The sequence below is a fragment of the Limanda limanda genome, chromosome 15, assembly GCF_963576545.1.
Source record: "Limanda limanda chromosome 15, fLimLim1.1, whole genome shotgun sequence".
Classification (NCBI taxonomy): Eukaryota; Metazoa; Chordata; class Actinopteri; order Pleuronectiformes; family Pleuronectidae; genus Limanda; species Limanda limanda.
This window is the reverse complement of record NC_083650.1, coordinates 7,383,123-7,396,546: the sequence shown is the minus strand read 5'-3', so window position 1 is coordinate 7,396,546 and position 13,424 is coordinate 7,383,123. Positions and strand designations below refer to the sequence as shown.

General features: G+C 42.7%; 1 protein-coding gene across 2 annotated transcripts in view; it reads right to left on the bottom strand.

The window, feature by feature from the left end:
- Positions 1 to 6,796: 6,796 nt before the first annotated feature.
- The window catches only part of LOC133020600 (protein bicaudal C homolog 1-like), a 61,704-nt gene continuing 55,076 nt past the window's right edge, over positions 6,797 to 13,424 (bottom strand). Inside the window, exons 19-21 of one of the 2 annotated variants that reach the window (XM_061087221.1) lie at positions 11,960 to 12,123; positions 11,349 to 11,448; positions 6,797 to 10,032 (exon numbers count right to left, since the gene is read on the bottom strand). In XM_061087221.1, the coding sequence (XP_060943204.1) occupies positions 9,905 to 10,032; positions 11,349 to 11,448; positions 11,960 to 12,123 (392 nt within the window). In that variant the 3' untranslated portion in view covers positions 6,797 to 9,904. Of the gene's footprint in view, positions 10,050 to 11,348; positions 11,449 to 11,959; positions 12,124 to 13,424 lie in introns of both variants that reach the window. The other variant, XM_061087222.1, reaches the window with a different exon arrangement.

The following is a 13,424-nucleotide window of genomic DNA, read 5'->3' as shown; positions in this document are numbered from 1 at the left end:
AAATATCCAAGTGTATACAGTAAAAATGTTTGATCTTCAGTATGTAGGTAGTCAGAGTGCTCCTGAACACAGGCATATCAGTCTCTCTCCAGAAATTACCTACTTGAAGCTAAAAATGTGTCATTTTTATTTTGTAAAATCTCATAATTGATACCGTCAAAACGCTATTTATAAAAATGGCACATGTTATACAATATATACTTCTTGTGAATTTAATCCAAGAAATTATTTTACAATTATGCATTTTGTATTGGCTCCATGTCAACAGTTTATTTTGAAACCGGACGTAGGCCCACATGTGTTCTTCCTCTGAGTACTCCGATGCCTTCCCCTTTCTGGGCGGTTTGATGCGTTTACCATAAGTGTCAGTATATACGCGCAGTAGAATTTCTGTGTCGGCTGATTTGACCACAGCTCTCCATCCAGATCCGCGCGCACATGCACTCCCTTTGAACGACAAGCGAGGGGCTCACGTGTCCTTATATGGTGAGCCGGAGGTCTCAGGTGCAGGAGGAGCCCCCAGTAATGAGCAGTGGGATGACTGGGACATATCGCTCCAGCATAATGAACGCGCCCCCCTGCTTCTACCCCTCATAAAGGATCATGTGTGCGCTGTGGACATAATGACACATAATAAAAATGCAAAACATGTCAGAAGACCATGTGCTTCTGTGTGTGAGGGGGGGCCCTCAGGACTAAATCAAGTTCAGGTTGTGTTAAGGTTAAGGTTAAGGTTAAGGTTAAACTTAGATTAAGGTTAAGGTTGGGGTTAGAATTAGCTTTAGGTTCAAGTTAGAACAAGGGTTAAAGTTAAGGTTAGTGTAAGTGTTGGAATAAGGTGTAGTTCAGGGATTAAATTAGGGTTAGGGTTAGAATTAGATTTAGAGTTAAATTTAGGATTGGGTTAGGTAAAAGTAAGGGGTTAGGGTTCGAATGCCTTTTAGGGTTAGAGTTAGAATTAGGGTGAGTTTGTATTAAGGGTTAGAACTAGGGTTAGGGTTGATGTTGGGGTTAGAATTAGCTTTAGGTTCAAGTTAGAACTAGGGTTAAAATTAAGGTTAGTGTTAGTGTTAGAATAAGGTGTAGTTTAGGGATTAAATTAGGGTTAGAATTAGATTTAGGGTTAAATTTAGGATTGGGTTGGGATGTAGTTAGGGTTAGGGTTATGATTACTTTCAGGGTTAGGGTTAGAATTAGGGTGAGTTTGTATTAAGGGTTAGAACTAGGTTTGGGATGGGGGTTTAAATTCAGGGTTAGACATGTAGTTGAAATGGTTAGATCAGTGGTTAGGAATGCATTATGCAAATGAATGTCCTCACTAAGTAGAAGTACAAGGTGGAGAGTGTGTGTTATCTCCCTATAGACTCTAGCTCACTACACCTCCTTTATCAGTGGTCCACAGAGGCTGCACTGCCGAAGCATGAAAGGTCAAGTGCGTGGGTAAACTGGGGCTAAATGCACAATGAAGGCTGCAGGCGCCTCTTTGCTGCCTACCACACAAATCTGATCATCATGAAGACATTTTAATTTTCATTCTCCCAAAACCAGTGTTGTCTCTTCTCTCCATCCTTCACAGGGGAACATGGGACTGAGGCGGTGTCACTTACCATTTGTTTTTGTCTCTGTGTGTTATACACGGCGCCCTGAGGAGAGGAGACACAGTGTTTATCTATTCAGCGGACAACGGATTCTGCAGCTGCGCCCGTGGGGCCCCTGAGTCATGCTGTTCAAAACGGCTGAGAGGGGGGGGGGGCTACTGCACCAGTCTGCTCTGAATCATAGGAGGGAAGCCACCTTAACTCATCTGTCACAGCATCATCATCTTCATCACTTTGGAATATGAGGAGGAAAGTACGACAGAATCTCAAACCAGAATATAGTTGCCGAGCGTTTTCATGCACGCCCCAGGATTAGTGGATGAGGTTATGGCCGGCAGGCGAATTAAACTCAGAGTAAGCTCATAATCACTGTGGCATTCAGATTCGGTATCAGACGCATTCACCGCTAGAAGGCCCGACTTTAGTCCACGCTCGGATTTCATGAGGGCGACGATGCATCTGGCTCAAATATCCTGCCGGGGAAACACAACTGATTAGAAGTGAAGGTCAGCTGCAGATCTCCTGTGTGTGAGGAGGAGAGGACCAACACATGAACTGATCTGAGTTCTGTTATGCATCCCTATAGTGCAGGGAAGTTTCATGCAGCTTTATGTTTACAGTGTATATACACACGTCTGACCCTGACTCTGTTCTCACTGACCTAGTGAGTGAGCTCATCCGAGGTCTAGTGGCTCAGACATAAACAATAAGAACCAGAGCTCATCTAACAGCCTGAAGTAGCTGCACCAAATAAAAAGCAGCTCATTGGTATGTACACCATCATCTATTTCTCTTTGTGGCCCTCCCCCCCCCCCCCTGTCCGTTTCCCAGCTCCGCCTGATGTGCTTATCTGCTACTGGAAAGGAAGAGGAGGACGAAGAGGAGGAGGAGGAGGAGGAGGATGTGGCTGACCGACTCTCGTGGGCTCCTTCTCATCCTATATCTCCAATCTGTCCTCCTTGCCATCCCTCTCTCCATCCCCTCCAGCCAGAGTCGCCCTGCGTTAGCGTCAGTGTTTCCAGTGGAGCTGCAGGAGGACGAGGGGAAAGCGACACAACGCCCGACACAACGCACACCCAGCCACAGGCCTTCCCCTCCCCCCTTCATTGATATCCTCCCTCTCTTCCTCCTCCTCACTTCCTCTATACCTTTCTTTCCCTCTTCAGATTTTTACCTTCTTGTCTCCTGTTCTCTCCATCACTTTCCCCCACCTTCCCTCCTCAAATATGTAAATCCTGCTCTCTGAGGTGCATCTGACTCTGCTGTGTCAGTGTGTGTCTGTGTGTGTACCACACGTCACAGTATGCCCTGTATTGGCAGTCCACTCGGATTTGATCAGGCCAAATGAAAACAGAGACAGATGGAGAACTCGCAGGAAAAGAGGTGCAGTGACAGTATAGGACCAAACTGGCCAAATTTCAGAATAACAGAAGGAGGAGGACAAAGAAGTGATTCATCGCTAAATATCTATCTCATTATGTTTACTCATCACTTTCTACATTTTCCTCTGGCTGTCACACACCAACATTCACACACACATACACACACACACACACCCTGCGGTCACCACACATCACTTCTCATCCCAGCCAGTATATGGAACACAGGTCACAACATTTTAAATGAGCAGAACACAATACCATAGTCTGCAGGGTTCAGTGTGTGTGTGTGTGTGTGTGTGTGTGTGTGTGTGTGTGTGTGTGTGTGTGTGTGTACGTGCACCACAACCACATATATCTGGGGGAAGCAAATGAAGTGTGTCATTGATTTTCACCATGAGCTCTGCCTTGAGCGGTTCTGCAGTACGATTGATAACGGTTGTGTGTGTGTGTGTGTCTGTTTATCTGGGTTTTCATGAATGGAACGCCTTCACTGCCCCCCCCCCCCCCCCTGTTGTCACGGTAAAAGATAATGAGTGTTAAAGTAACATTCAAGAACAAAACACACGTAATTGAAACAGAGTCGGATCATTTCTTAATTTATTCAGTTTATTTAATATAATGTAGGAAAAGCTTAAAGGAACAGTGTGGTTTTTGGGGAAATATGTTTATTTGCTTTGTTGAAGAAATGTTGACGATATTCAGCAATATCAATTTAGCTTGGACTGGCTGGAACCAGAACATCCTGGAGTTACAATTGGCTGCTTGATCAAGAAATATAGAGGAGGCCTTTATAAAACTAATAACTAATACTATTCATAACCTTTTAATGCCTTACCTTTTTGGTTTGGTACAAAAAAAACCATAACAAAACAGCATATAACTGAGTTTTAAATGATGCTGGGTTTTGATGCCCATGTGGACAGAGTAAGGTTTGGTATATCCCATAGTTTTTAGTCTTTACGCTAAGCTAAGCTAAGCTAGGCTAAGCTAATGTGCTGCTGCCTCTAGCTTCATCTTTAGTGTAAAAGTGGTATCAATCCTCTCGTCCATCTCATAGCAACACTGTGAATAAGTGTTTTTTCAAAAATATGAATCAATTGTGTTCAGAGACCAAGAATCGTCATTTTACCCTCTCAAGAAAACTGCTATTTCTTAAATAAGTTGTCTTAAAATGTTCTCTACTTTTAGCTAAAAGAGATAAACTAGTTCTCACTCAGTAGAGTAGAAACCTTCACCACGGCCCAACTGTTCCTTTGTATTCAATCAAGCTGCACCAAATGTCACCAGGCTCCATTAATTAAAATCTGCCTTTCACAATGTTAAATAAAGTGAAAATAAAATCCCTGGAGCCAAATTGTAATGGGTTCTCTTCTGGCCTGCGTCCCGTCCTTCCATTTAGTTTTGGGGGGAAATCAGTTCAGTCGTTTCTTTGCATAATCCTGCTGAAAATGAACAAACCGGCCGACAAACACACCAAAGGCTGATCCTCTTTGTCGGAGGGAATAAATGAAAGGAATACAAACACACTGAAAAGTGAAGTGAGAATCCACTAAGAGCTGCTGATATTCAAACAGTGGGAACATTGTGGTTCTCTGTGAGATTTGAGTCATTTAGCAGGAGAAAGGATGAAAACAGAAGGTAGACAGATACAATGAGCCAGACGGATCAGCCACTGGGAGCATATTGTCCACTGGACACCAGCCGGGTACTGTGAGGCAGCAAGTCGCAGCTCTATGTTACACCTTTCCTGCAGAGGCAAGCTGCCCATGAGAACAATATGTGATGCCTGTGGACTCTGCTGGTCTTCAAGAGGCGAGGGCGCCAGGATGCTGAATAAATGCATGCTTGGTTGGTGATTAAAAACCCTTTGCTCCATATCACTGCAATTCAGCCATCCTTCATTCTGTCTGTCTGTCACAATAGCACATGCAATTAAAATTAGTCATGCAGGGCACTAAGAATGATGGGCAGCTGGGCCATGCACGTAATCGCTGAAAATGAAACGAGGAGAGATTCAGATTTTTTTGTTTTTTAAAAGCTTTTCTCCAGAACTATTATACCTCACACATATGGGTGAAAATGTGTATTTGTTCCCATGGAAACTCAAGAGATCAAACTGTTTTCTCATCAAGATAAATAAGTTCATTTTCAGGACCTGGCAAGCAGACACTATGATAAGTGTTTTCTTAACATCCATCGTTTCTGTGTATGATAAGAGTCGAGAGAGAGAGGGAGTGTGTGAGAAAGAGAGAGAAAGGGGGATAGAGAGATAATGGGATAGAGAGATGGGAGACAGTGAGAGAGAGACAGAGTGAGATTGAGAGGAGATGACTAAAATGAAAACTCCTTCCTCACCTCAAGCAAAGGTGTATGTTTTGTATTTTGTGGACACACACACACAAATTAACTTAATTTATTGACCCAACAACTCAAAACTTTGTTAGAAGCAAATTTGTTGAATCCTATAAAAAACCCATCAGTATCTTTGTATTTTTGGAATAATTTGTAAACGTCATCTGTTGCTGAGTAACCTTGTCCTTTTTGAGGGGCAACACTGCCCCCCTGAGACTTTTATTGAAACTGCAACTCAGAGCACAGTCACAGTGATTCTACAGGAAATCATCACATTAAACACAGGTCGTCTGTTTATCTTTTAAATACATTGGTTTAATTCTCTCATTTGCTGAAATGCTCATATACAATAAGAGACTCTCATGGTTTGAAGTACACAGGCCCAGCTGAGCGACACAGAGCAGAGAGGTGGTGACACTGACCTCAATCCAACAGATGAAATGAAAATCTGAACCCTTCACCCAATTCCATCCTGATTTTCTTCTCGTACATTGCAGCATGTACAGTCCCCGTCAGTCACAGCAGATTCATTTTGATGGATTAAGCAGATCCAAGCTGTGCGGATTAGGTCTCATGTTTGCATGTGTGGTGCTGCGACGACTCGGCACGGCAGCGTGTTGCTCCTCAACCTGCAGAGTGTGTGTTGGTTCTCACTGTGGTCGACTGTGAGGCTTTGAAACTGAGATGTGGTGTGAAAACAAAAAACAACCATTTACCTGACTCAACATCATAGTTTTAACATTGTCAGGTGAGGTATCTTTGTGTCTTTCAATGTCCCTTAAGATCCAGGTTTATGAAAAATATTGCAAAGAGAGAACCAGTCTTATTTCTCCTGAATAAACCTTCAGGGCAGATCTCCTCTTCCGATGGACTGAGAGTTTATTTGTTAAACTTCTACTTCTAGTAAGGCAATGTTTTTTGTTCGAGGAAAAACCTCCCAGAGAAGTTTTCCTATGGAATGAATCAGTGCTGTGATAAAACTTTCTGTTATAATGTCCGACAACCTTGTTTGCCTACTGAAGAGGGAAAGACCACACCTAACACATCTCCCCCCCTTTGAAATAGGTTCACAACAAGGTGGACTAATCTTTTCATGTTTTACAATTCATGCTGTTTAGTTGTACAAGATGAATAAAATATTATAAAACTTTGTCAGCTGTATTTTTTGGCGTAAATATTTAAAATGTTCTGATTTTATAACACCTCATTAAAATTGCTGGCAGCAGCAGAGGAATCAGTGTTTCTGTGCTTTGGTTTTCGCTATTTTTATTTCTATTTTGCTACTTGCAAAACATTCTCTAGTTCGAAAAGTCTGTGCAGAGAAATCCAGGATTTCCTGAGAGCTGACAGATATCATCTTCCTTCCAGACTTTGGAGAAGGAATCGAGGATGATTGACGCCGATGTCTTTATATTCTGTGAGCTGCAGAAAACACAACATTTTAGAATAAGAGCCAAACACACATTTTGTTTGCATACATTTATTACCTTAATATCATTTGAATGTTTGAACAAACATCTCCTTTTGCCTGCTTGACAGTTTCTCCTGTTTATGTCTGCACTACAACACAGTCAGAATAACAACAACAGTGAACAGAGCTTTGGCCACATGGCAATGTTTACACACAAATTCTTCTCCTCTGGAACCTTTGTGCAGAATTGTACCTTTTTCTCACACACAAAAACAAAAAGGTTGTACAAGATGAAAAAAGTTGTACAAACGTTATGCGATACATCATTTCCTCTAGTGGTTTACATTTATTATAAATGTACCATTTGATTGCAGTTCAGAAGACTCCTTCGAATAAATCCCTTTGGGAACAACACTGTGACTAAACACAACAAATCAAAAGACATAATTGTGAAACTTTCCTATCGAGGGCAAAGAATTGACAAGCTTGGCAGTAAACTTTTTTTGACTTAATGAGTCCCTTCACTGATCCGTGATAATTCTGCAATAACATGCATCGATATTTGTTTTATTTTGAAACAACATTCACTTGATAAGACAAGAACCTCCACAAGAACCTTGAAAACAAATGTCTGCTAGGCAGGAACACGAGTCACAGCACTGGGAGAATCAGTGCTCAACAATTTAAATCTAGTACCATGATGAGTGGGGGGCGAACCAGCCCCAGGTTTTCCTCTCAGGATAAAGACCCCCCCGCCCCAATATTATTTATCTTCACACTTATACTTTGGCTTTTTCTTTTTGCCTCTGTAGGGCAGTCAACAGCAAAGAGGCGGACAGGACGTGAGACACGGGGTGAAAGAGAGAGACAATTATCTGGTTGGCGTCAGCAACCGTGTCAGAGTGTTATTCAGAGCAGTGTTATTATCGTGACATCCACTGAGAACGGCTCTAATCAGATGGGAGGGAGGATGGAAAGTGGTTTAAAGTGAACATGATAAACAACAAATTAAAGGAATTACTGCAAATTAAAAGAGGCGACTGGCTTATCTCCGAGATGATATGAGGAACGTTCCATCAGATTTGTCTACGTTAATGTTTGAATTCTCAGAAGTGTCTTCTACATACTCAATAGATTTCAAACACTGTATTCTCTTTTAAACCAAGATAAGAAATTCTTCAGTCTGAGCTTTTTATATTGAATCCACTACAAATAAACATCTTTTCCAGAAACAAAAAAGAAAACAAGCTACAAAGAGACTTAATTGCACTTGATACGAAATGCTCCGGACCTTGGAAGATGATTCGGCTCTTAGGCTAAATCCTCAGACAAATCTGAGGAACATCACACACGCAAGAAAAAAAAACCCACTCTGGAGTGATCCCACGTTAATGAACTGTTCAAAAAAAGGATGTTTCCCTTTTCAAAACAAAATATAGGAGCGTAGAACAAACACAAGCTTTAATGATAAATGCTGCTGCATGCATAATCCTGCGACTTCATTAAACAACGCTTAACCTGGTCTCTCTGGATATTTGATTGCGAGGCTGATACTAGAAAATTCCAGACTTCTATTTGTTTTCATCTTAGATCTCACGGCCCTTTCGACGACTCGGCTCGTCTTCTTCACTCCTGTCTCGCGGTAGCGCTCACATGCTCAGCTGTGAACATACTGGCTCTTTGTGTGATGCACCTCCTATCTGGAGAGCAAGGTCAGACCAAAAATATTAGTGTTTCTTAACGAAATATCTCCCTGCTGAAGAACTAGTTATGTACATTGGCACTTTTCTGGCACCTCTCACCACAAAGGCACGGCTCGCTCGGCGATGAGGTCGCTCCTCGCTCTGAACACGACAGCCAGTGAACAGAAAGACAGACAAAAATATCACGTGGCGGTTCTAGCGAGGCGACTCCTCTTCCGCATATATGGAGGAGCGCATTGAGATTTAGTCAGACAGCGGGAGCCACAGAGGAGGCCCGACAGACGCTGACAAATAACACATCAGACAAAAGACCATGCACTATAAACAAACAGAGGGCAAACCACAGAGAAATGCCTGCAGACAGAATCAGAGCTCCGGCCTATAGAGCTCCGGCCAAACTGCCTCACGCCTCTGCTGCTGTCGGATGGCACAGCCACGCCACGGCTCCACAGATTGAAAGGGGCAGGAACGAAAAGGAAGTAAAAGATACTAATAATCTAATCACAAAAAAAAAAAAAAATCATAGAAACTCATTCATGAACGTATAAAAAAATACATATGTAAACTGATTACCGTTAAACATCCCACCCGTTCCCCTAAAATAGTAATAAAAACTAAAACTAAAATCATAATGTATAGTGAGTACAAAATATGTTTTTTTTTGTTGTTTTTAGTTTTGTCTAGAAATACAAAGACAGACAAACAGACTGTGGTTGGACACGAACACTGACCTTGGAGGAATGTCCACCAATTAAAACACTTAAGGCAGCCAAAGGTCAAAGGCCACAACGATACTTTTCTTTGGTAGATGTGTTGATGAAGTCGCCACGTCGGCGACTCTGCACTTCATTTGGTGGCGCCCTTATCTCTCTGGCTAAGTGCTAACATTTGGTTTGGTACAAAATGCATCTGTGCTTTTTAGTCAATAAAAAAAAAGAAAGAAAAATGCATAGTTTTCATTGCTTCAGTCTAATGAATTAAGGCTCTCACAGGCAAAAGTCTAGTATTGTTAAAGTGCATGTCACTGATACGACAGCATAATACAAATGCAGGTAGTAACAATGTGTAAAATGATTGTATTAATCATTCTGCCTGTTCCCTTGAACAACAAAGTGGACAGAAATACTGGACAGTACCTTTCCTTCAGAATCAGAACAACCTTCATATATAAATGCTTCAAATAGACTGAATGTCTCCATCAGGAGTAAACACTGAACCGCAAGTGTCTGAGTATTCCCTTTTTTTCTTGTTGGCACTTTAGGTAAAACTATGGCTTTTTTAATATACATATATATGTATGTATGTTTACACACACACACACGTATTTATTTATACTATATGGTAACAGTGTTACTTCAGCTGAAAGAAGGGAAACAGCCGCTGCACCCTGGGCTGCTGAGGCTTGATGCTGATCTCCATCGTGGACGGTTCAGAGACGGGCTGGACGTCCGCAGGCGACTACCACCGCCCGCTCACGCTGGCCATGTCGGCGTGGAACTGGCGCGAGAGGCGGCCGCTCGCCCCCCCTTCCAGGAAAGAGGACCTGATGGGCGGCTCGAATAACTTCCTCCGGTTCTTGTTTAGTTCTGTGGAAAGAAAAACACTGTTTTTTTAATGAGAATGACGTCACTTGGGCAGCCATTGTAAATCAAAGTAAAGAAAAGCAAAAGAATAATGTACATGTTTCTTTTTCGTCTCCATTGATAGTCTGTGACATAAAACTGGGATTTAAATCATTACAGGTTTGCTCAGAACAAGAAAAGCTCTTTGTGTCCATCTGGCTTTACAAATTAGCCTGGACCAAACGCTTTCATAAAAATGTCAGAGGCGCACCATGGCATCTCGGGGCTGTTCATATGATAGCCACGTCCTGCGGCTGCCAGTACAAACCTCCAGATAGATTTCTGGAGACAGGCGGCTCACTCCTGCAGCTCTTTTTACTGGCAAACCTGCAGGAAGTTGAAACCTGGATTGCCTCGCCTGGCTCTCGATCTCTTTATAAAGAGGAAGAAAAACACGGCAAAAGCAAAGAGACGTGCATGCTCCTCTTCTGGAGCCGCTGAGTTGTGTCAGCAGAGATCAAAGCTGACCTGCACTTGGCTGAGGCGTCGGGCGGCCAAACTATTTTTGCCTTGGATCACCCTGCTTCCTTATTAATCAGAGCACTGGCCTCTACAGTTTCCCCTTGTTGCTCGCTCAGTCCAGCCTGGCTCAGGTCTGAACCATTGGTCCCAACACGGGCATGATTGACTTTGCAGGCTAACAACTGCGGCAATTACAATCTCCAACATATGACATCAGTAATGAAGTGAGACACGGACAAGAGTGTATTGAGACCCGGTGCTACAGCAGGCTCATCAGCATTCAGGAGACAGCTGGAGTCACTGGACAAACACCAATATACTCATGTGAGAGGAATGTGCCTTCATGCCAGTTATTCCTGCTGGTGAAAATTACTGCAACATGTTTCCTCATGTGTTTACGAGATAAATTAGTTGGAGCAGCACTCTTTTGAACTTCTGACACTAATAAGGGACACATATAGCTCTCACATCCAGAGGTCGGCGGAGGTGATGCACATATGTTGTCTTGTGGACGTACAGCTAGACTCTACTCACATAGCAGCGACAAAATAGGAAAGACTAATGAAACACAAAAAACAATTTGTGTGAACTGCCTTCAGCAGGAGTGAGCTGGCAGCACACAGCCCCCAGTTGGCATCAGCGATAACAGGCAGAGAAAATGACTAATGTGGTCGTGTGAAGGCATCTCTGCACCATCATCCATCCTCATGCTAATGTTCTTTGTGTCAGTTCCTGCTTTGCTGGGCAGACGACAGCAGAGAGAGACAGAGGACATGAAAAATGAAGTGTAATGAACTCATGCTCTTCTTCTTTTGTACCCGAGATGGCGAGCAGCATTTTCCTGCGGGCGCCGAAGGTGGTGATGCCGAGCTCCTTCAGGTCCTGGTCCGTCAGAGTCAGGAACGTCTGGAGGTCAATCTGGAGGCAGCAAAACGTCCATTTAATACGACAAGTGCCACAATTATACATTTTCCAATCACACAAACTCTGTACAATTCTTCCTCTGGGGACCAGAAATGTTTGTACAAAATGTCAAGTTGATGGATTGAATGGTTATTGGGATATTTGGCCCCTTCAAGGAGGTTTCACCCCTGTCCAATTTTGTGTTTGTCAACAGGATTACACAAAAAGTAATTTGAAACTCATTGAAAGTTGGAGGAGGGATGAAACATGGGCCAAGAAAGAAGCAGTAAAAAAACCCTTCAGATTTATGAGTTCCTATAATTTAGTGCAGATCTGAATAAGACTCCAGATCTAGCAGAATTTTATGTGAATTCTGAATTGACTGAATTTAAGGGAACTGTTGAGTCCCATCCATTTAGCCACATGACTAGCATGGATTCTTTTTTTTTTTTTTTTTTAAAGGCTTGTGCCCAGCTTTTTAATAAAAATTGAACACCAGAAAAAGATGGTTCACATTCTACGCTACCTCTTGCTGCTGGAAGACGTCCGTGTACTTCCCCAGGCCGAGCTTGCTGAACAGCTCGGGCAGGTCGGAGCCTTTGAGAGATGAGCTCAGGCTGCAGCCGTTGCTGCCAGGCACCGAGGGGATGCAGTCCATGTAGTTGCTGCTGCTGAGGAAATGCTCCGCAGCTGTCCATACCAGGATTAAGACCAAAATGGAAGGAAAAACAAAGACAATTTTGAAGGAAGCAAAGATGATTACACACTTGTCAGATACCCAGTGGTGGAATGTAACGAAGTATTTTTACTTCGTTACTGTACTTAAGTTAAGTACAGATACGTAAAATTTTACTTAAGTACAAATAATAGTGCATAGTTTTTACTTTTACTCCGTTACATTTTGCAGCTATTATCTATACTTTTACTCCGCTACATTTCTACAATATGAGTCGTTACTCGTTACATTTTATGAACACAGTTTCACAGAGTCAAAATGTTGCCGTCACTGACCGCCAGCGCTCCACGCGCGCACACACGCCAACAAACATGTCCACTCTTCCTGTTAAAGTTTGTAGTTGATCACTATCTAACCATCAGCTACTCTGTTTAGCGCTCGGCCGACGGAGGGTGCCCACTCGTCAGCTCCGCATCTGGGTTACACACACAAACACACACACACACACACACACACACACACACACACACACACACACACACACACACACACACACACACACACACACACACACACACACACACACACACACACACACACACACACACACACACACACACACACACACACACACACACACACACACAGACACAGACACAGACAGACACAGACAGTTGCTGGTAAGCAGTCGTCCGGACCACTCCGTGAAGAAGGAGGAGGAGACGTTTCTTTAGTTTGAACGCCGCCACTTTATTTATTGACTGGCCACCGGAGCAACACTCTCATCACCTCTAGGTGCTCGTTCACTTCTCGTATTCACACACTTCTTGGGCTAGTTACCCAGGTGCACTACGCCACTCTCTGGGCCCGTTCCTTAAAGGGGCAGGCCATACCTGCAAATGTTGTTGCTTATAATTATTATTAGTGACATCTGTAGAGGCATGAGTATTACCAGTAGCTATATCTGCATTCTTTATAAAATGGCACAGCCTAGACATTGAGAGACAACCCATTGCGTGAGTACTTTTACTTTTAATACTTAAAGTAAATTTAAAAGTAAGTACTTTTTACTTAAGTAGGATTGTTGATGTAGTACTTTTACTTTTACTTAAGTATATATTTTCTTGGGTACTTGTACTTTTACTTAAGTACTAAACTTCAATACTTCCTCCACCACTGCAGATACCACAGATGTAGAGTTGTAAAAAAACAAAACAAACATGCGTATTTGGTGCAAAGTGACTGGTGAATCAGTAAACAAATGAAACTGATAAAAGTGAGATGACAACATTTAACGTGCTGCTACATCAGTGAC